General features: G+C 46.7%; 1 protein-coding gene and 1 long non-coding RNA gene across 5 annotated transcripts in view; one reads left to right on the top strand and one right to left on the bottom strand.

Moving 5' to 3' along the window:
• The first annotated feature begins 327 nt into the window (after positions 1–327).
• On the top strand, positions 328–11,618 carry LOC102551062 (uncharacterized). Of its 3 annotated transcripts, XR_005490026.2 has the most exons (4): positions 328–746; positions 1,335–1,443; positions 10,649–10,791; positions 11,481–11,618. It is a non-coding gene; the product is annotated as an uncharacterized LOC102551062 (long non-coding RNA). The 3 variants fall into 3 exon arrangements; XR_005490025.2 differs by lacking the exons at positions 328–746; positions 1,335–1,443 and adding an exon at positions 7,311–8,535; XR_005490027.2 differs by lacking the exons at positions 328–746; positions 1,335–1,443 and adding an exon at positions 9,696–10,468.
• Positions 11,573–23,295, bottom strand: part of Adcy9 (adenylate cyclase 9) — a 123,090-nt gene continuing 111,367 nt past the window's right edge. For both annotated transcript variants that reach the window (XM_008767525.4, NM_001371690.1), the window contains exons 10-11: positions 21,433–21,474; positions 11,573–15,771 (exon numbers count right to left, since the gene is read on the bottom strand). In XM_008767525.4, the coding sequence (XP_008765747.1) occupies positions 14,577–15,771; positions 21,433–21,474 (1,237 nt within the window). In that variant the 3' untranslated portion in view covers positions 11,573–14,576. The remainder of the gene's footprint in view (positions 15,772–21,432; positions 21,475–23,295) is intronic.

Here is a 23,295-nt window from a genome sequence, read left to right as displayed (position 1 = left end):
ACACCAAAAGAGGGCATCAGATCCCATTACAGATGGTTGTGAGCCACCATGTGGTTTCTGGGATTTGAACTCAGGACCTCTGGAAAAGCAGTCAGTGCTCTTAACCGCTGAGCCATCTCTCCAGCACCCCCACCCATCCCTTTCTTCGTTTCTTCTGCACCGGGTCTCATTCTGTAGCCAGGCTATTATCAAACTTGAAGGCTCTTCTACCTCAGCCTCCTCAGTCTTGTACCACAGGCCCCAAACCTCCCTTCTCTTATTCCTTCTTTCCCTCTTCTCCCTCCCTCCCTCCTTCCTCCCTCTCTGTAGTAAAATGAAGGGTCACCTCTATCTGGAAATGAGGGACAGCAGCTGAAGTGGACCTCCTTTGGCTGGCCCCACCCTCCTGTGTGACAAGCAAGCTGAGCAGTTTTACCTCCCTTAAGATGTCTTCATTGTCCCATCACTGGGGCTGACCAAGTCTGTGAGGAGAAACACTCGGTCCATCCGGAATAGAGGAAGTTCAAGTCGCCATGATTCATCGACTCACGTGCCAAGAGTTTTCAACAGGATCGGAATTGTCTCTGGGCCGGCTGGCCTGTGTGGGGTGTGCAGAGGCCAAGGAGTTACTGGCAGAAAAACAAGAGCAAAATTAGCTAGTGTACTTTCGGGCTGTGGCTGTCTGCCAACATTTCCTTCAAATGCGAGCGAACGTTCTTATTTTCCTTCTGGAAGTTTTTGTCAGGTTTATTGCAAACTTAAGAGTGGTGAGTGGAGAGGAGCAAAGGGAGAGTTGCTGGACTGGAAGGAACCCCTTTTTAAATCAGTGCTCCAGAGCACCCCAGTATGTGCGTGCTTTTCTGTAGAGACACCAGGACCCGTTTGTGCAAAATGGAATCCACGTCAGAGACAGCCATAGTTTATGAGCCAGCTGGGTCTCAATGCACGAGTGTTCATATGTGTGTTTGATAAGTCGGGGGCATGTCTGAGATGTGTCAAGGCCATCGAAAGCTGCCGGGGCGGGGGGCATACGCAAGACAGATGATGCCAAATTCACCAGACGGTGGACGTTCTAATGAATTTCACCAATATCAAATTTTGTAAAACTGTAAACTTTAGAAAGCCATGAAATTAAAACAAATGGCTCACAATAGTGTACAAGTAACAAATTTGGTTGGGGGAAAAAAGCTTCCTAGCAAAAACGATTCAGTACATTTAACCCAAAATGTGTGTGTGTGTGTGTGTGTGTGTGTGTGTGTGTGTGTGTGTGTGTGACTGGAATTTGATGTTTACTCTTAGATTCCCCCCTCAAGCATATGGAAATTTATTAAATAAGACCTCTTACTTTCAAAAAGAGCATTACGGCACTGATCTGCTGGCGGCCACAGTTGACGGATCTCCAGAGGAGAAGAGACAGGGCGCTGTTAGTGTCCAGTCACACAGGAGGCGTCACCAGGATACTATGTAAGGAGCAGGTGTGGGAGGAAATGGGGTAGACTCACTTGGTAGAGTGTCCAGCATGCAAGAAGGCTAGGGTTTGATCTCCAGCACTCACAAATCAGGCACTGTGGCTCATGGACGGAGTCCCATCGGGCGGACAGAGGTTGAAGGTCATCTTTGTCTATGTAGTGATTTGAGAATGGCTCAGAATGAGTTGAGAGAGGAAGAGGAGGGAGAGGGGCACATGTAGTTTTCCTTTATGGATAAGCACATAGCCTCTTCTCCACGGAGCTAGATCCTCCTGAGACTGAATTTACTCTTTTCTTGTTTATTTTTCTTTTGCTTTTTGAAGCAGGGTTTTCTGGCTATCCTGGAACTATGTAGCCAGGGTGGCCTTGAACACAGAGATTTACCTGCTTCTGCCTCCCCAGTGCTGGGATTAAAGGCATACGCCACCACTGCAAGGCTAACTCTTTCCTTTTTAAGAAAATATTTATTTTTAATTATATGTACTTGTGTTGAATATCCTTGGGGCTAGAGTTACAGGCATTTGTGAGTTTTTGCATGGGTTTTGGGAACTGAACTTGGGTCCTCTGGAAGTGAAGTAGTCTTTTTTAACTGCTGGAACAACTCTCTAGTCCCTTCTTCCTATTCTATTCTGTTCTGTTCTATTCTATTCTGTAATTGAGGTAGGTTTATTATTATTATTATATTATTATTATTATTATTATTATTATTATTAGTAGTAGTAGTAGTAGTAGTAGTAGTAGTAATTATTTAGCCCTTGGCTGGTCTAGAACCCAGGTTGGCCTTGAACTTACAGCAATCCTCTTGTCTCAGCCTCCTGAGCACTGTGATTACAGGAGCGTTTCAACATGCACAACTGGGCTTTTTCTTTCTAAGTAGCTGTGCTGTTAGAACAGAATGAATCAATGGATAAATAAGACTGCCAGTGTCTCCCAGAGAGGGTCTTTCTCTGCACTGCATTTGTTTAATCATTGCTGTAAACTTGTACTCAGTATTAAAAGCTACTTACCCAACTGTCCTGTCTGGGAACATAATCTTGTCGCACCACGGAAAACGATCTCACTCTTGGGCACCAAAGGTTGGTGACTCATTTTCAGTGTCTTCTTAAGAACTGGGGAACTGACAGTCACACTTGTATGTGAAGAGATTGGGAAACCCAGCCAGTGACTAAATACTTCGGATCTGTACTATTATTGAAGAATTTTAAAATCCTGGACAAATTGAGCCCTTCTTCTATTCCTGCTCAAAGTAGTGCCAAGCAAGTAAGCCTCATCTGACTCTGGTCTGTGCACTTGGTGTTGAAGAAGCTCCCATGAAGCCGGTGCGGCTGAGCCCTGTGGAGGTGTCACTGAGCCCACAGGCTGTCTTCCTTCCTCACTCCCACCTCTCTTCAGCTGCAAGGTTGGTTATGCAGCTTTATGCTGGAAAAAAGGGGCCTCTGAAACTCACTCCTGCAGAGAGAATGTTGACTCCAAAAACTGGGAACCAGCTACAAATTCTGGACAATCAGGTGAGGGTGGCCCCTCAGAAATAGACTGGATCAAGTCTGCCACACGATCCTACTAGAAATGGCCACATCAGGGCCAAGTACCAGTCCCCTGAGTCCAAAGACTTCCTCAAGTCCCCCAGGCCCTTCAATGCAGCCACCAGGCTGTGTCCCTTGGTAGTTGTACTGAGTATACATGAATGAAGTTTTTTTTTTTTTTTTTTTGGTTCTTTTTTTTTTTTTTTTTTTCGGAGCTGGGGACCGAACCCAGGGCCTTGCGCTTCCTAGGCAAGCGCTCTACCACTGAGCTAAATCCCCAGCCCCAATGAATGAAGTTTTGCCTGTGAGCTGGTATTGTGTTAAAAAGGCATTCCAAGAGTCTTACAAGCAGATTGTCTAGCCAGTGTCTTCCATTACACAGATTTTTCTATCTGAAATCGCAACGAGCCCAAAATAAACCAACAATGAAATTTGAATTTAATCGTAGCGCGTTTGAGTTATTTTCCAAGATTTTCTGGATCTGCGATGCACGGTTTTCTCTGATGCAGAAAAGCTTTTGAATATACTTTTTCAAAATAAACTTTTGAGAAGCATTTTGATAGTTTTTTCAGGGCTTCGGTAATGAGTTAAAGATACTGTGCATTGTTCTAGGTACACAGCTAGCTCAGAATCTTACAGACTCTGTTTGAGGTTAACAGTGAATAGGGCAGTGTGTGTGTGTGTGTGTGTGTGTGTGTGTGTGTGTGTGTGTGTCTCCCTCAATCACCTCAATCACTCTCCATCTTTTCTTTTCAGACGTGGTTTCTTACTGAACCCATATCCTACCACTTTGGCCACACTGGCCAGGGAGCCACTAGGATCCTCCCTTCCTCGTACCAGGAAATCAAGTGTGTGCTGCTACCCCCAGCCTTTCTATGTGGGTGCTAGGATGTGAGCTCAGCTGCACAACAAGCACTTAACACCCCAAGCCATCTAACCAGCCCTGCCTTCCCTTCTTTTTAAAATTACAGTGACGGACGCACCTGAAGAGCAAGGCTGCCCACTCACTGAAATGAAACAGGGATGTCTTGTCCTCTAGACAAGACAGGATGAGAGAAATGCAGTCAAGAAGCTTAGCGAGTAGAGGAGGGAAAGCTATCTGATTCTAGGACGTGATTTTTTTTTTTAAAAAGGTACTCAGGGTGTTGGAATGAAACATTTATTTATGATTTTCCGTCACTTATTTAAGGACAAGAATTTGCAATGCCCACAGATGGGAAGTCCCAGTCAGCTTGTATGAAATACTCATTTTACGATGGGTGGTGGTGGTGCATGCCTTTAATCCCAGTACTCTCCAGACAGTGGCAGGCAGATCTTTGTGAATTCAAGACCAGCCTGGTCTGTGGAGCCGAGCGTGTTCTGGACAGCCAGAACTGTTACAAAGAAACTCTGTCTCAAAAACAAAACAAGACAGATAAGCAAACAAAGAGGCATTTTGCAACGCCTGATCACCTTGTCGCTTCCAGCTGCTTAAGAAGATAAGAAGACATTCCCTACACTGACATGTCATGCTAGGCAAAATGTGTCAGGTCCTGCACCACCGTGACCCATGTGCCCTGAATTATGGTGCCATGAGGACTACAGGTGGAAGAGGGGGCCGCATCATCTCAGGCTAAAACCCAACAGGACCTACAAGACAGACACAGGTTTGTTAGAAAGTTTTGTTTAACTCCTCCATTGTTGGTGGGATTGCAGACTGGTACAACCATTCTGGAAATCAGTCTGGAGGTTCCTCAGAAAATTGGACATTGAACTGCCTGAGGATCCAGCTATACCTCTCTTGGGCATATACCCAAAAGATGCCCCAACATATAAAAGAGACACGTGCTCCACTATGTTCATCGCAGCCTTATTTATAATAGCCAGAAGCTGGAAAGAACCCAGATGCCCTTCAACAGAGGAATGGATACAGAAAATGTGGTACATCTACACAATGGAATATTACTCAGCTATCAAAAACAACGGCTTTATGAAATTCGTAGGCAAATGGTTGGAACTGGAAAATATCATGCTGAGTGAGCTAACCCAATCACAGAAAGACATACATGGTATGCACTCACTGATAAGTGGCTATTAGCCCAAATGCTTGAATTACCCTAGATGCCTAGAACAAATGAAACTCAAGACAGATGATCAAAATGTGAATGCTTCACTCCTTCTCTAAAAGGGGAACAAGAATACCCTTGGCAGGGAATAGAGAGGCAAAGATTAAAACAGAGACTGAAGGAACTCCCATTCAGAGCCTGCCCCACATGTGGCCCATACATATACAGCCACCCAATTAGACAAGATGGATGAAGCAAAGAAGTGCAGACCAACAGGAGCCGGATGTAGATCGCTCCTGAGAGACACAGCCAGAATACAGCAAATACAGAGGCGAATGCCAGCAGCAAACCACTGAACTGAGAATAGGACCCCCGTTGAAGGAATCAGAGAAAGAACTGGAAGAGCTTGAAGGGGCTCGAGACCCCATATGTACAACAATGCCAAGCAACCAGAGCTTCCAGGGACTAAGCCACTACCTAAAGACTATACATGGACTGACCCTGGACTCTGACCCCATAGGTAGCAATGAATATCCTAGTCAGAGCACCAGTGGAAGGGGAAGCCCTGGGTCCTGCTAAGACTGAACCCCCAGTGAACTAGACTGGTGGGGGGAGGGCGGCAATGGGGGGAGGGTTGGGAGGGGAACACCCATAAGGAAGGGGAGGGGGGAGGGGGATGTTTGCCCGGAAACCAAAGAATTATTATTAAGTATTAAATAAAAAAAAAGAAATATGGAAAAAAAGAGAAAGTTTTGTTTATCTGTATGTGTCTGCTGTGAGAGAAGACCATCTGCAGAGGGAGAGGCTGTCAGATCCCTTGGAGCTGGGGTTATAGGCAGTTGTGAGCTGTTTGATGAGGATGCTGGAACTGAACTGAGGCCCTGGGCAAGAGCAGTGCATGTTCTTAAGTACTGAGCCATCTCTCCAGCCCAATGCAGGGATCTCAAGGCAGATACGTTAAGGCTTTAATTTTCTATTTGTGCTCATCTGCAACACCGTTAGTGGTTTGGTTTAATGGTGTGATTAGAAAAGGTTCACATGGAGTCGTGCCTGTCGTACCTGGATGATGCCTTCTGACGTGCTCCAAACTGCAGTATGCAGGACTCACAGTTTCTTGTAGGATGCCTGCTCTTGTGTTTTCCCTGGACCCAAGTGACCTGTTCTACACCCACGTCCAGGCTTCCCTCTTCTGTCATGGCTCTCTCCCAACTGCAAGGACTTGTGTGGATCACCATGGTGGAGGTGAGGAATTCTCTGCTTAAGTTCCAAGCTGATACAAGGGCTTGCCTGGGCTGGCCCAGGAGTGCAGGTGCCATGTTTCCTGTGTAGGCTCAAAGCTCCCAGTAGGTCACAGTGGCAGCAGCTTCTCTCTGAACTGAGAAAGGACTGCAAGTAACTTTCTGGAAGGCTTTCAGTACCGCAGGAGTATATCTAGTACACACAAGAACCTATGGGGAGTAAGCTTGCCCAGTCTTCACCTGGACCATGAAGGAATACTAGACCTAGAAAATGTGGTAGACACAGCGTGGGGTTTACCAAGAAGCTCAAGGGTTGCCAGGGTTGATACTGCACATGGTGGGTGTGGCTACAGAGGAATGGGATGTGCAGTGTGCAGCTGGTATTGGTGTGACTCTGGGAAGCTTGAGCTGAGGTCACCCTCAAGGTGTTGCGATGGATGCCAACAGGGAGCCCCAACGTTTGCAGTGGTGAGAGGAAAGACACTGGCCAGGAACATGGGCGGCTTTCTTGGGGGTTCCAGTAACTGTTGCCAACTAGAGGCCAAACGGAACGTATGCTCGCTTCCTAGCTGTGCCGTGCTTCCTGTCACATCTCACATGTCTAAGCCTGTCGTAATTCTGCTGGCAAATGCACACTTGGATAAGGAGAGGAGAGAATTTGGAAAGGAGCTGAAAAGGGTGGAAATGGCCCCTTGAATCAGCCGTGAGACAGACAGCAAATTCCTGGAAGTCTGGATCACTATCCATGAGATCCATGCAAGAAACTCACTGTCTTTGCTTTTGTTTTCCAAAACAGGGTTTCTCTGTGCAGCCCCAAGTGCCCTGGAAACTAGTTCTATAGACCAGGCTGGCCTCAAACTCAGGGATCCACCTGCCTCTGTCTCCTGAGTGCTGGGATCAAAGGCGTGAGCCACCACTGCCCCACTGAAGTTCATTGTCTCACTCAAAGCATTTTAGGGAAGAGTTATCTAAATGACTGCTTTTAATCTAACTTTTTAAAAAAAAAAGTAGTTGCATCTAATTTTGTTTTCCTTTAATTCTCTGAAAATCCATATAACTATCTTTTTTTTTCATTTATTTATTTAATTCATGTGTATATGTGTGTGCATGGGTGCATTAGAGCACAAGGGTAGAGGTCAGAGGGCAACTTGTAGAAGTCCATTCTCTCTTCTATGCAGCACCTGGGGAATCAAGCTCTGTTCCCCCGGCTTGGTGACAAGTGTTCTTACCTGCAGCTCTTTTTGTTTTCTTGAGATAGTGTCTTGCGAGCCCTGGAAAACATAATACACATTCCAGCTAAGGCTGGCCTCGTGATCATGGCAGTCCTCTTGTCTCAAGCCTCCTGAGTGCTGAGATTATCGGTCTGGGCCCCCACAGCCTGATTTAAATAGTTTTCTTTAAGTGAATACTGCATAAGGCCAGAGCAGTGTCTCTCCGGCCTGTTACTCAAGGTTAACGGACGCGCCCAGTCCTGACAGGAGACCAGCAGAGATCAAACATGAATGCAGAGGTGGGTGGTTAAGTGGAGAACGAACGGACGGACGTGTCCTGAGGCTTCTTGAAGGAAAGCGTTCTGGAGACAGATTCAAAGAGAGAGCAAGAGTGGGCTACAACTGAAGCCTCTCGTAGGACAATCTGAGGAGACAGGAAGAAGGACTGGATAACCGTGGGTACAACTAACGGGTGGTCCTGACGGGGCGGGGTGCAGGTGGCTGCTTAAGTTTGTCCTGGGGAACAATGTCTGTAAGTGAAATAAGAAAATGAGGGCTTGGCGCTCCTTGGTATGGTGGATGTTTATTGTCGGTATGGGGCGGGGGCATAGGCAGGGGCATCTGGAAGAGTCTAGAGTGTACATGGCTGGCGGGCTGAATCGAGCCGTATGGGAGAAGGAGGGAGATGGCAGAGCGGGAACCAAGAGCGGCAGGCTGCAGCCAAGAAGCAAAAAAGGACTGGTAGCCAAAATGGCTGACGTCATACAGGAATCGGAGAAGGCAGCCCATGCTTCTGGCTGGAGAGTTCCGGGTAGGGGGCGGGGCATGCCAGCTGGGAGGACTTCCCTGTAGGACTGAGGGAAGACTGGAGCCAGAGTCTGCTTTGATTTGCTAGCCATTTGTCCTAAATCTGAGACCTAACAGTCTGAGCCTAGGTAATTGTATGCAGATAGTTGGGGCCCACTTTGTTCCCTTCTCGGAGCACATTAAACATTTCCTGATGGTGGCAACTTTTAGAACAGCAGTCAAATCCAGACCTCTCTCCTTCCGGGCCAGCTCAACTTGGAAAGGTAACCGGTTGTGTGGTGAGGAAAATGAGTTAGAGGCCATTTGTAATGGTAGGTACAACGGAGGCAGGAGATTCACCCTAAGTTCAGCTAAGCTGTTCTGCATAGCAAGGTCCAGGCCAACCTGGATTCTGTCTGTCTGTCTGTCTGTCTCTGTCTTAAATCTGAGAAAGACACTTAAGAGCAGTTTTTGAGGAAGTGCCTCTTCCTTTCAGAGCTGAGGTAGGCCTAGCAGACATCGGATTAGCCAACAACTCTGCTTTCAAGTTGGGGTCAAGACCTTAATTGGGTGGTATGTCACTCCTGACCTTCCATCAAAGCCAACCTGAAGCAGTGCCTGCTAGTTACTGAGAGAATTATTTTAAAAGTGTGTTCCTCTTTCAAGTGACAGACCCACTAAGAGCCCTGGATGAACTAAGGAACCCTGTTTAGAGATGTCAATCAGGAAAAGGACATTACTGTTGCTTCTGGTGTCTGGGAGAGCCATCCTGAAAAGCAGTTTCAACTCATAGCTGCTTCTCAGATGTCCTTAAGTACCAGAGGAAAAAAATTAAGTGACCCAAATCAAGGAAGCTTTGGGGTGTTATCTGGCACACAGTAGGCTTTTTATGAATAAATCCTGGATCAATTTTACTCCTGTTTCAAGTAATTTGAAACTGATATTTATATCATGAAAAGTTGAGGGTCCTCAAATATATTTACGATACACATAGAATTGTAAATTATAATTCGGATAAAAATGTTTATGTAATGGAGAAGCATTTCCATGTTTCCAAACAGGAGTCTTTAAACAGATGTTCGAGGCTTCACCTAGAGTCAAAGAACAAAGAACAAAACCTCAGTGTTCCTTTAGCTATTGCAAGCGAGGGGTAGTTTACTAGAACCCAAAATTTGAAATCTTTGGTTTTTAGGTTTTTTTTTTTTTCAAGACAGGATTTCTCTATGTAGCTCCAGCTGTCCTAGAACTTGCTCTGTAGATCAGCTGGCCTCACACTCAGAGGCCCACCTGCCTGGGTCTCCTTCCACCTGCCTGTGTCTCCTGAGTGCTGAATTTGAAATTTTATGCAATATCAAAGAGTGTATTCTTTTTTGCATTTGTGTGGAATGCTGTGTGTGTGTGTGTGTGTGTGTGTGTGTGTGTGTGTGTGTGTGTGTGTGTACACATGCATGTTCTTATGGGCCTGAGGTTGGTGTTGGGTGCCTTCAAGGCCTCTCACTTGAGTTGAGAGCTCATTGTTTGGGGTAGCTTGCTTCCAAGAATCTGTTTCTGCCGCCACACCCATTCGGCATTTCTGGGGATCAGAACTCTGCTCCTCAAGCTTCAAGGTAAACACTTCTGGCTGAGCCATCTGCTCAGCCCTAAGAGAGTAGTTATGTTTTGTTTTGTTTTGTTTTTATGAGCATTTTTTTCAACGAGGTCACAACTTTCATCAAATTATTGAAGCTCCTGGAGTTTAAAAAAAAACATAAAAAGTAAAGAATCTACTGCTTTTGATAAGTGAGGCTTCAACAGCAGACGTTTGCTTAATTCTGGTTTCTGTAGACTTGCAGACCCAGCAGGGAGAAGAGAGTTCCGAAGGCTTAATTACTCAAATCCTAACTTTCTTCTTACAAAGAAACGATATGGACATAAAAACTGGGGTGCTTTTAAATGTGCACGTAGATAATATGCAAATATGAACTTTTAACATCACCCCCGTTCACTTGCTGATTCCTCCAGTTTGCCTCTTTTTGGGACCCATCCCAGGTGGCCATAACGATAGAGCCCGACGGCACGAAAAGCAACCGTGTGCAGAAAGGATCTCAGATGAGAGAGACCACAAATGATAACTCATACTGCAAAGATTAGAGGCTGCCTTTCCCATCGGCAAAGCTGTCTAAGTCCCCGAGTGCCCTTCGTGGCCTAAGACCATGTTCCTGTCAGACCTTGAGCATGGTGAGGGTGAGGGTCCTTGCTCCCTAGTTGGGGAAAGGCTCCTAGGGAAGTCAACAAGCACTGTTTGTCAGGAAAGAACCCTGGTCAGCGGATGTGCTTTTGCTCTTGGTGGGTGGAGACGATGGGTTTCTGTAGGCTGATAGACAAGTGGATAGAGGCCATGTCCTCATCTCTTCTCAGAGTCTGCAACCCACGAGAGGTCCTTTGTGTCTGGACATGGCTCAACACTTGACCCACCAAGAAAAGTTTTCAGGTGAAGAGGGCTACACCCTGGAAGAGCTACAGTTTGGTTTTGGATTTAGAGGCACTGTGAACCCTTAAAGGTACGTACAAAATGGCATGTACTTTTCCTTGGGAGAGCTTCTATGACTTAAAAGCACAAAACAGGGTCCCACATAGTCCAGGCTGGCCTTGAACTCTATGTAGCTGAGTCTGGTCTCAAAATCCTGATCTTCCTGCTACTGTCTCCTACATACCAGATGGCAGCTGTACTCACCAACTGTGGGCAGTTCTGTAACTTTAGATTCTGAAACGGGCTGGGACCTAGAAGCAGCGAGATTCCAGTGCTGTAATCACCACGAGGCTCAGATGTCTCACGGTCTCTTTTTAGAAAACCTATTGTGTTCTCTTAGCCAATCTCTTCCTTCATTTAAATGCTGTGCACCACAAGGCCAGCCTGGTCTACAGAGCAAGTTCCAGGACAGCCAGGGCTACACAGAGAAACCCAGTCTCAAAACCAACCAAACCAGAGAGAAAGGGGAGCTGGGGGTGGGGGTGGGACTTCGTGAAAACTCCCAAGGGATTAGTGAAATTATCAAATGTATGTGTTCTATAGCCTTATTTTTTTAATGTTCTATGTAAAAATAAACATTTCTCAACCAAAGTTAACTACAGTAGGTGAATTCATTTAAAAAATAATAACATAGCCCCAGAAACACAGAAAGGTAGAATTTTCCTCCCTATTTTTAAAACCATGGTAGGAATGAAAAGCAAATCTTGTCTTGGTCCCAAGTTGCAGAACATACACGGGGTGAGAGGAGGCCCGACCTGAAGTGAGGCCGTAGGGACCACGCTTCTCAGTGAGGAAATACGGTGCACCAAAGGTAAGTTTTAGAACATTTTAATATCCTTTTTTTTTCAGTGGATGCATTTTGAAATTCTTAGAATTAACAATTTAAAAAGAGCAGAGCAAAGGAAAATGCGGGAATACAAACAGTCAGCTTTTGCTAACAGAATTTCAGGTTCTAGGCTCGATGCAATTTTCAAAACCACCAATCCAAAAAAAAAAAAAAATTGCTTACCTCGAAAATCAAGAAATTCGAATGCAGACTTATCTTTGGAAACTACAAGTGACTACAGCCCAGGTGATGGTCGCACACTGCCTTTGGCTCGCCGTGTCGTGTGCAAATGTGCAGGGCGCACTCCTGGGAGTGACGTTAGGGCGGAGGGAGCCATGCGCAGGTGCGGCACATCTGAGGGGCTCGTCAAGCAGTTTGGGGGTTGATAACCGACGTTCTACGTCCATTGGTGTGGGATGAAATTATGTGTGCTTGATCAGACAGATGTATAAAATTGATCTGAGCTTGGGCCAAGAGGGAAAGGGCAATTGCGGTGCAAAGCAACTATTTACACACATTCAATTCTGGAGTATTGCGTCCTGCCCTAGGTTCCTAAGGAGTATTGCCATCTGATGGACACTCGAGTCCACTGCCTAGAAGCCCAACTGTCTCCTGCGACGGCTGTTCGTTCAGTGCCAACAGACCGAGCTGCACGGCAGATGTGCTACAGAGCCCCCGTGGTTCTGTGTTGAGGTATGCTTTGGGGCAGGGAGCTGGAAAGGCCCCAGGGGCCTTGCACCCTGAAAGAAGAATGTCTACACTGGTTCTTCAGGAAGGCTCAGGGTGTTGCTTAAGACCGCTGCACTCGGCCTGAGCTGCCCTTCAGCCAGGGCTCTCTCTGTACGGTGCAGAACCGGACCCCCTGCTCAAGATTAATAACGATTCTCCCCAGCTGGTTTGCAGGGCTGGGGCTGGGGCTGGGGAAAGAGTCACAGAGACCTTTGCAGCAGAGAAAGAAAGAGTTTGAGAGGGAAGATGCGGCTAGAGATGAACTTGGCAAAGCACATCTTGAACCAAGATTGCAAACCCCTCCTCCTTCCCCTCCCCGACCACTAGCTGGCTCCTCAAAGTGACGAAGCCTGGATGAGGACAGAGGACAGAGCGATCCTCTCTCAGATGAGCACACCCTAATACTGACAGCAGGAGACCCCAGCATGCCCTAAACCCCTAGCACAAGGAAAGAATCAGGTAGTGTTTTTTAAGAAAAGAAAAATCTGTGGCATTGTACAGGAATACATTCTTTAGAAGTAAGAGGCATTGTCACAACTTCTCTGTTCTTCGAGTTGGAAGACCAACAGGGAGCCAACTGGGAAGAGAGATCTTCCAGTCACTAAGAATACTCTGGGTCCTGGCATGGCTTTGTTGCTTGGGTGGCCATCCCAGGTGTCTCTGGGGAAGTGACTAAGAACTAAGATGTCACCTTGCTAGCACAAGCAGGTTCTGTCCATCTTTGGGGAGGAGTGAAAACTGGGCTGAACTCAGATGTGAAAGTTAGACAGTGAAGTTTACCAGTGGAAGAACACACCACAGGGCATGGCATGAAGACCTCCAACAGACACAGAGCTGGTCCTCAGTTGTCTCATGAGCTGCACTCCAGCGTGACCTGGAAAAATGATGGCGGTGGGGCAACTGTAGCAGCCTGAGCTCCACCCAGTGTCAACTTGGGACTCAACATGGAAGAACAATTTCGTTACAAGCAAGCGGCAGCCAGCAACGTGAACGGCGTCTCTGTGACTGGCTGTCTGCATCTCCTTTGGCAAAACAGATGGCTCTGTCCCTCTGTGCACCGTAGGAAACCCCCTTCGACAGAATTAAATCCCACCACAAGTCAGCCTGCACAGTCCGACAGTGGGCGGGGCCGACAAAAGGTTTGCAGAATCCCGCTTGGCGCCGAGCCAGTTTTACTCTGGATCCCCACAAGGGGGAGCAGCACCCTGGGTGGCACCGTGGGCCACAGTGGATGAGACATGGAACATAGAGGGACATCTTGTCATTGGTCAGCTGTGTCCTTTGCAAACTGCCCTGACCACTCCCTGTTTCCCCCTCTACCAAAACTACCCAGTGGCCCCTCCCCCGTAATACATATGTTTTGATAAATAAATAAATAAATAAATGCATCCTCAGATGGTTAAACGTCTCCCTCAGATGGGTCAGCATCTGAGACAAGCATCTTCACTCTTGGTTGGAAGACCCCTCTGTGTGTGGAGGGGGTCGGGATGAAAACACGGCTTTGAGATTCCTGAGGCCTGGTTTGTAAGCTTTGCGCCTGGCGAGCATATGAAATCTTGGCCTGCGTGCAGATGAGCCCCTGAAGCTGCCCAGTGTTGGGGGCGGAGAGGCCCATTTGTGGACCACAGGAATGTGGGCCCAGGTACCCGAGAGATGCCAGGAGGGGGCTTGCTGAGCTTCTAGCCCTGCTCCCTTTTATAGCCCCTCCCCCAGGTGAGTTACTGGCACTTTATATCAGATTCATAAATGCAAGTGTGTGCGTGTATGTGCTTAGAAAGGCCAGGTGACTGAAAAATACTATTACATATATAGAAAAAATAAACTGGAAAACACTGTATGAGAAAAAAAAAACCTTGTGAGAAAAGGCAATAAAAATGGTATTTTAACCACAGCTTTTTTTTCCTTTTTTTTTTTTTTTTTTTTTCTTAAAGAAGTCAGATAATCCCCAGGGCCATGATTCCACCAGTGGCCTCAGCCCCAGATGCAAGGCCAAACCCTGAAGGCACTTGTATTCCTCCACACTGCTGAATGGATCCCCCAGGCTGGGGGCAGGCTTCCTGGAAAGGGAGTAAAGGAAAAACCGAAATGGGTGGAAATGAACCCTAAATAACTGTGCTCCACACAGAGATTAGGGCTGAAATGACCACGTGACACCACATCTGGGGACAGAAACTGAGGTGCTAGCTAGCACAACAGCCCATCGGTACAGATATTATTGTGTTTGGACAAGCAGAGCACCTCGGCAGCTCCTCTGTGCTGCCTCACACACTCTTTGAGACGTTGAGCTTGGTGAGTTCATTGGCCTCTTCTGCGCCTGTGTCTTCACAGTCTTCCTTCTCTATGGCTTTGCCAAATCGAAACCTCTCCTCTGCTTTGACTGGCTCTCTCCAGGGCCTCTTAGAGGACAGGGTCGCTTCCTTGGTCTGCGCCCCATCGTCAGACCCCAGGGAAGCCTTGTCCAGATACTGAACAGAAGGCACCAAGTTGGTGATCTCATCTGTGGGAGACCGCCCAATGCTGCCGTCCACCTGGACGCGGATGTCCGGGGAGATGGACAGCTGGTGCTGAGGGACCACTCCATTGTCCGTGCACTTCGGGTAAAGGTATGTCTTCATCTGCCCTTTCCCCTTGACGTTCACGGTCCCTCGGTAGTCAAAGTCGTAACCCATCTTGCTCAGCACGCGGTAGCTCTCCTCGCTCACCTGGATTCGGCACTCCACCCCGGTGGTGTCCATCCTGCTGGCGATGTTGACGGTGTCCCCCCAGATGTCATACAGCAGCTTGGTGGTGCCGATGACACCTGCCGTGAGGGGCCCGTGGTTGAAGCCGACCCTGAGCTTGAAGTTGAACCAGAGCATGTTGTTGTTGAAGTCATCCACCACGCGCATCATCTCCTTGGCGAACTCGAAGAGGATACGCAGGTGCTCCTGTGGGTGGCCGCCCTCCTGGCACTGGGCCGTGTTCAGCCCCGAGGCTGCCATATACGTGGCCCCGATGGTCTTGATCTTCTCGATGCTATTATAGTCCGGCTTGCTCAAGAGCTCGTCGAAGTCACCGATCAGCTCATTGAGGACGCGGTAGCATTCCTTGCCCCCCTCATAGTTCTCCTCGTAGAATTCACTGAAGTTGACGATGCTGGCAAAGATCACTCCCCCGCTGTCATGGTTCTTGGAGTAGGTCTGCGAGACCTTGAGCTGCTCCGCCACGTGGTAGGGGATGATGTTCCGTAGCAGCCAGTCGGCCTGGTCTCTCATGCTCTGGATCTTGGTGCGGTGTAGGTCTGCTTCCACATCCCCGTGGTAGTGCAGCCGGTAGCTCACCTCGAACTCCCGGTTCAGGAACCAGACCAAGAGGAGCAGGAGGAAGAAGGTGAGGATGAGCTCCTTGCCTATGAGGCTGGCCGGCCTCCTGCCGTCCTGCAGCACTGAGCTGTTGCACGGGCTCCTCTCGGAGGCACTGCAGAGCGGAGAGAGGAGACATTACACAGCCGCACAGAGCGCGTCGTGAGGGAGAGCTGCAAACCTACACAGACAGTGAGCCCTCTGCCGAGCATGGCTGAGCACGCCCCGTCAGCACCGGAAGCCATAAAGCAGCCTGGTGTTTTGCAGGCTTCACCGGCGCTTTTGTTTTATTGATATTTAATTTGGTTTCTTGTTGTATACAGCCAAGGCTGGCCTTGGACTTGCTATGCAGCTGGAGGCTGGCCTGGAATTATCGTCCTGCCTCCATACCAGTATGCTAGAATGACAAGCCTGGACCACTAGGCCCAGCCTTTTAGAAAAACTTACTAGATTTCTCCTCAACTCTTTCTTTTAGAAAAATCCCAACTTCATAGAAACGCTAAATTTCATAACACTCGGATCCAGATTCATAAATCTTCATCTGGATTCAACTGTTTAATGTTGCCTCTCTGCTTTCCTCACAGTACATATATACACACATGTGACATACAAAGACATAACTGACACACACAAATACTGTTTCCTAATCTGGAGACATGGGTCAGTGGTTAAGAGCACTGACTGCTCTTCCAGAGGTTCTGAGTTCAAATCTCAGCAACCACATCGTGGCTCACAACCATCTGTAATGAGATCTGCTGCCCTCTTCTGGCCTGCAGACATATATGCAGGCAGAACGCTGTGTATATAATAAATCTAAAAAGACAAAATGACCCAAATGCTTTTTCCTAAGCATTTCGAAAGTATGTCTCTCCCAGGATACAGACATGTCCCTTAGTGATCACAGTGTCATCACTGTACCTAAGAAACTGAATATTGATAGATTTTATTCTCAGATTTCTTTTTTTTCTTTTTCTTTTTCTTTCTTTCTTTCTTTTTTTTTTTGGTTCTTTTTTTTGGAGCTGGGGATCGAACCCAGGGCCTTGCGCTTCCTAGGCAAGTGCTCTACCACTGAGCTAAATCCCCAACCCCTTATTCTCAGATTTCTAAGCAACAGGCATCATTTTACGAAGACTGTTTTATACTTTATTTATTCTCAACTTGTATGAAACTTTCACAGAACGCATCCCCCTTTCTAGGTAGTTTTGCTTCACCAAAGTTATTCAAGAAAATCTTAACATTTCCAAAAAGAATGAGACGTATACATTTAAGATATGATATATATATATATAAAATCTCTATGTACACACACACACACACACACACACACACACATACACACACACACGGTGAGAAATCAATCAGCAGCATAAAGAGCAGAACATCTTTCCTTCAGGGTAACGTGCAGAGCTATTTTCCCCGGGCTATAGCATAGGTTAATACATGGGTGTACCACACTCACACTGAGGGACACCATAGTTATGAGAAGAGATGACGTTTCAAAGAACATTCCTACCCTCGTCTTTGCATACCCTGGAATTACTGAATCATTTCAAATGCAGAGCATTTAGGATTTAACTAGAGATTCCCAAGAAGTCCTCATACAGGCATAGACTGAGCCCAGAGCCTGGTGCATGGAGACGAGCGCTCTCTTTCTAAGCAATAACCTTGGCCTACAAACGTCCTAGGCCACACTTCCTGTCCCCTTTGCTGGATGACTGAACTTACATCCAGCCGTGCCATTCTCCGGCAAGCAGGTGCCACCGAGGCCCCTGCAGCTGAAACCAAGTTAGCTCCGAGAGCTACCATGATTTTTTTTTTTCCTTCTTCTTCTTCTTTTTTTTTTTTTTGGAGCTGAGGCCCGAACCAAGGGCCTTGCGCTTGCTAGGCAAGCGCTCTACACTGAGCTAAATCCCCAGCCCAACCCTTTTCTTCTTAAGGCAGGATCTTATGTAGCACAGGTTGGCCTGAATTTGCTATATATAACTGAGGGTAACCTTGAATTTCTAATCCTCCTGCCTCCACTTTCCAAGTGCTGGGATCATAGGCATACACTGCCAGACTCGCTCAGTTTTTTCCTCTGTAAAAATCCTGCATACTCAATCATAGAAAATTTAGGGGGAAAGTAGAATTAAAAAAAATGATTCTTCTCTTGTCCTACTTCAGTTTACATTAACATTTGAATTTCCTGCTTCCTTCTCCCCATCCCTTTCTTGCCACCCCCTTCTATTTTTAACAAAACTTTGACTGTTCAGTTCCTATAAGTTTTATTTGTTAGTGCATTTCTAAATCGGCCAAGGCAGGTTGTCGGGCTTTATGTAATGGTGGAATTGCTCACTATGTAAATATAAAGGATATAAAGCCGATGTGTCCTCCGATGAGATCTAGAACCCAGAAACCTTAGTTCCTTAGCTACAGTATTTAATTAAGGTCTTATTGTCACTTTTGACATAAGGGTATTTTAAAGTAGTGGATGCAGCAAGGCCTCGTGGCACACATCTAACATCCTAGCCTTTGGAGTGAGAGACTAGTGAGAGACTATTAAGAGTGTAAGGTTGGGCTGGAGAGATGGCTCAGTAGTTAAGAGCACTGACTACCCTTCCAGAGGTCCTGAGTTCAAATCCCAGCAACCACATGGTGACTCACAACCATCTGTAATATACATTAAATAAATAAATTTTTTTTTTAAAAAAAGAGTGTAAGGTTATCCTTGGGTACACAGCAAGTTCAAGGTCAGCCTGGCTTATATAATATTTTATCTCAAAAAAAAAAGAAGAAGAAAAAGAACAAGGGAGAGAGAAAGACAGACAGACAGACAGACAGATAGATGAACTCAAGACGCTCCTCAAAATACCACCACAAAAGTCCTGACATTGGGGTAGCTGCTCTGGTAAGACAAGTGGAGGCCTTGGGTGACCATATCATCTGCCAGGCCTTGGTTTCCTCATGTGCAAACCATGAAGACTAGCTGGTGCGTGGCCAAGTCCCTTTTCCCTTCATGTTCAGGGTAGCTGTGCCAGCTCCCCAGGGGAGGTTATCATCTTCAGAGAGGCCTGGGCTGGGCTGGGGAGGGGTCCCTGGATGGTAGCAGCAGCTGTGGTATTGAGGCTACGTGCGCAGACAATGCAGCTTTTCTGAACACCTGCTTTCCCTCTGAGCTTCCTATGCGGATATTAGAAGCTCGGAGCCGCCTGTCTTCACTGAGATCCTCTAGGGCCATCGTCACAGCTCACTGGGAGAAACGCTTCACTTTGCTGTCTCTGGTGTCTTCTCCCTGTAATTATGCTGAGCTAGCCTGGGAGTCCAGCTAGGCGGACAGGAGACCTGACACCAGTCAGGTTTCCTAGACCAGCAGGTGGGGAACAGGACAAAGCTCTATCCTAGGACATCCCATGGTTATTTCATTTAAAGCACTGAATCGAATAATAATGTCTATCAATCTCAAATGCTAAGCAAAGTGAGCACTTTGTTTAACTGACTAAAACACAGTTTAGTCTAGCCTGAGGTTCTCTGACTTTTTTTGGCGGTTTCTCTGTGTAGCCCTGGCTGACCTGAAAACTCGCTCTGTAGACCAGGCTGGCCTCCAACTCAGAGATCTGCCTGCCTCTGCTCCCCAAGTGCTAGGATTAAAGGCGTGAGCACCACCACCACCAGGCTCTCTGCCTGGCTTTTAAGCAGTTTCTCTGGGGAGGAACCAACGGTATCTCCTGTGAGCATGGCTTGCTGGGTCAGGAGCTAAGTTACTTTGCCCAATGTTGTGACATTGAGGAACAGCTCTTTGTAGTAAGTTTCCTAAGGGGCTGGACTTAGGTCAACAGGTTTGGTAGGAAGCAGCATGCACAAGCATTCTCATTGACTTATACCTTAAAAAATCAAACCCCGAACCCAAACAACTTTATTATTATGTGTATATGTGATTGGTGGATGCAGACACCCAGGAGTGTGTCCAGGTCCGAGGATAAGTCTGTGGAACCAGGTCTCCTTGTGCTGGAAGCAGAAAGCACTCTTACCTGCTAATCCACGTTGCCCTGTGGTTTGTTTTATTAAGACAGGGTCTTATGTTGCTTGAGCTGTCTTGGAATTAACTCACTATGTAGCTGAGGATGAACTCGAAACTTTGATCCTCTTGCTCCCACCTCCCAAGTGCGGGATTATGGGATATGCCATCATACCCAGTGATTCTTATTCTAAGACAGGTGGACAAGAGCAGCCAATCCAGTTCTAAATTTAAATAGCAAAGGCCAGTCTCTAAGAAGAGGATTCTTGGTGTGTTTGTCATTGGTGAGTGACCCCGGGGCCTTGTGCTAGGTAAGGGCTCTACCACTGAGCAATTCCAAGCTCTTTCAGTTTTCATTCCCACTTCGAGATGGCCTCTCAAAGAAAGCTGCCCAGGCCAGCCTTGAGCTCACTCTGCACTGGATTCACGATGTGTGAGTCCGCTCTCATAGCTGAGATTACAGGCTGTCACCTTCTTCACACTCAGTCCATGATGAAGGAATGTAAGAGCCTGAATACTGGATGGAAGCTGAAGTAAAAGACTAAAATCTATCATCATGGAAAAGAGATACTTGAAATAGCAGGTAAAGAGAAAGCAAGGGCCAGCTTTCAGCTCTAGCCAGCAAGACACCTTGCTTGGTACCTAATAACATTTGGGATCTATCCCAAATACACAGTATAGAGAGTGCCACGCTATAGGCCTAGGCTGACCTCAAACTCACAGCAATCCCCCCCGCCCCCCGCCTCAGGCTCCAGAGTACTAGTCTTACAAGCCTGATCGCCAGACTTTCTGAGGGTCCAGCATAAGCTGAGCTGAAGATCAGCAGGGACACTTGCACAGCATGGATGGTGTCCTGTTTGATTCCCAGGAGCGGGGGAATGTGGTTGATATGTGACAGACCTTGTGAACTTCATCTGTGTGGGGTTTATGCTCTATGTACGTTTTCTGTCCCTTCCAATTTGTCATTCAGTCTTTTCCTCGTGGGCCTGTTTATTATTGATAACACTGGAAAGTTATCTGTCTTAAGAGGCATGAACATGAATATTTTTCTAGCCTTCATGGTTTAATTATTTCTTTGTGTGGTATGTGTGTGCGTATAGGAGCACGAGTGGCTGCAGATCTGCATGTACACAGCACACATAATTTTTATATCTCACCCTTCAATTTATTTTGGATTTACTTTTCTGTTTATAGTGAAGCAAGGGTTCAATATTTAATTTAAAAATTCAAATATTTATCATCTCAAATTTCTAGCCAGATACATAGTCATATATAAAATTAAATTATTTATTTATTTATTTTTATCTATTATTTATTATCATTATTATTATTTATTTATTTATTTATTTATTATTACTGTCTGCCTGTGCATGGGTGAGGATGCAGCATGTGTCCCAAGGGGCATGTGTGGTGGTAACACAGAGGGCAACTGTAGACAGGGTTCTTTCCAACCATGGGTCCTGGGGATCAAATTCAGGTTGCTAGAGTCTCATAGCAAGCATCTTGAACAGCTAAGACATCTTGGCTGCTCCAGGTCAAAATTCTTTAAATGATAAAACATTTTCTGTGAGGTTTCCTGTTACATAAAATTAAACTAATTCTAGTACATGTCTAATGACTACTCACCTTCCTAGTAAGAAACAACTGTGATCGGATACTTTAATATGCACTTATTGCTTGCTTTCTCAACCTATGTATACACACACACACACACACACACACACACACGTGCGCGCGCGCGCGCATATTTTCGGGAAATAAGGCCACAGGTTGGAAGCTTACCTGAAATTCTGTGCTGTGTCCAAGGGTGACATCACAATGGAACTGGAAATAAAATGCATGAAATATTATAGGAAACAAAAAGGCATTGTTAAAAGCAACCCGAGAGTTCATGTAACTTCTCTTTTGGGGACATGAGGTAAATATTTGGTCATGACCCTCTCAAACCATAAACTCAACTAAACACTTTCCTCTATAAGTTGCCTGGACGTTTTATCACAGCAACAGGAAAGTGATGGACACCCTCTCTTTTGTAAAGGTGCGCTCAGGTTTTGATTACTTCCCAGTGAGCACCGTGCCCTGCTAATCCCAGCTGCAACTGGGACTGGGCCGTGGCTCAGAGAACCCTCCACGTGGAGGGTAAGGTTCATCTATTAGTTTCCGCCAAAATCTGCTGTTTGGATTGTAGCTGGGAGGCAGAGGGGAGACCCCCACTTTGCCGCTCTGGATCCAAGAGGAGAAGCCAAAGCTATGACTAAATGTCACCCTGAAGGGTTCACGAGGCATCTGAAGCTAAAGGCTACTGCTGAATCCCATACTCTCTGTACAAAGCATTGGGATGACCCTGAGCCCAGATGTTCCCCAAAGGCAGGAGGAGGTCGCACATTGCTTCTTCTCGGATCCTGAACTGCGGCTCTAATCCAGAGTCCCTCTTGATCTTGCTTTGTAGAGAACACGAACGTTTCACACTGCTATTAATACGGGCAGGAAACTGAGGACAGAGGACTGTGATTCTCACAGACTCTTGATGCTGCTGACAATGGCACTTAGTAAAGCAGTGGTCCTCAGGGACACCAGTGCCGATCCCAAGGGGCACCCGGGAAACGTGGAAGGCCCTGCTTTTGACAATACGTTAGGGAGCGGGAATGTTGGATGTCCTGCCACATACAACGAACCCTGCTTGCCTGCTCCCTGGCTATGTGGCTCTCTGCTGCACCTGGGCAGCACCTGTCTAAGAAGTTACCGGAAAGGCCTGGCATTTAGCTGTTTGTTACACAAACGGAAGCTTAATTGGTTTAAGAGATCATGAGATGTTTCAACAATGTACTGTATACATTCTGGTACCTGAGTTTCTATTCTACTTCCAACTGCCTGTTTAGTTGACAAAGAGTAAAAGCCACAAAGCCAGTCGCTAGCATGTAACAGGAAACTTGAGACACATGTAACAAACCAAGGAGCCAACGAGATCCCCCTGGTGGAGCCTGCAGAGTTAGGAACCTCACTGTCATCCACACAGGGCATTTCGCTGTGCCGACTGCACTGGGTGGGTCTCACTCCCTCTGTAGCCCAGGCTACCCTCAAACTTTCTGTCCTTCTGCATCCACTTCCCTTTCACCAGCTGGGATTACAGGTGTGTGCCACCATACCTGGCTCTTATTGGGTTTAAATGTCCCTATCATTGTACAGCACAATGGAGAACTGTTCCTGTCTCCAGAGGTCCATCGTGGACTCTAATCTCTGTCCACACCATACTTTCTACTCAGGTAGCCCAGAAGGCCTCAGACTTTCTATAGAGCCGAGGAAGACTGGGGACCCCTGATTATCCTGCCTCTGCTTACCATGTGGTGAGATGACATGCATGTACCAGCAGAGTCTTGCCATGTAGCTTAGGTTAGACCGCCTGCCTCAGCTTCCTGAGTAGTAGGGTTCCAGGCTTGCACTACTCAGGCTTTCCCTCTTGTCTCTCCTCATCCTGATGCTCTCATGTAAAATAATTCAGCTCTTACTTTCTTAGATTACAACTTACAAAGGAAAGTTCAAATACCCTGCAATCGTCATGTCTCACAGAGGCAGGTACCCAAGGACATCTATCGTCAAATATTTACAGATTGCGTTCCCAAGTCCCAGTGTGTGGGATCAAAAGTC

This window comes from Rattus norvegicus, chromosome 10, assembly GCF_036323735.1.
Source record: "Rattus norvegicus strain BN/NHsdMcwi chromosome 10, GRCr8, whole genome shotgun sequence".
In the NCBI taxonomy this organism is placed as follows: Eukaryota; Metazoa; Chordata; class Mammalia; order Rodentia; family Muridae; genus Rattus; species Rattus norvegicus.
The sequence above is the reverse complement of the archived record's forward strand: the minus strand, read 5'-3'. Positions and strand labels throughout refer to the sequence as shown.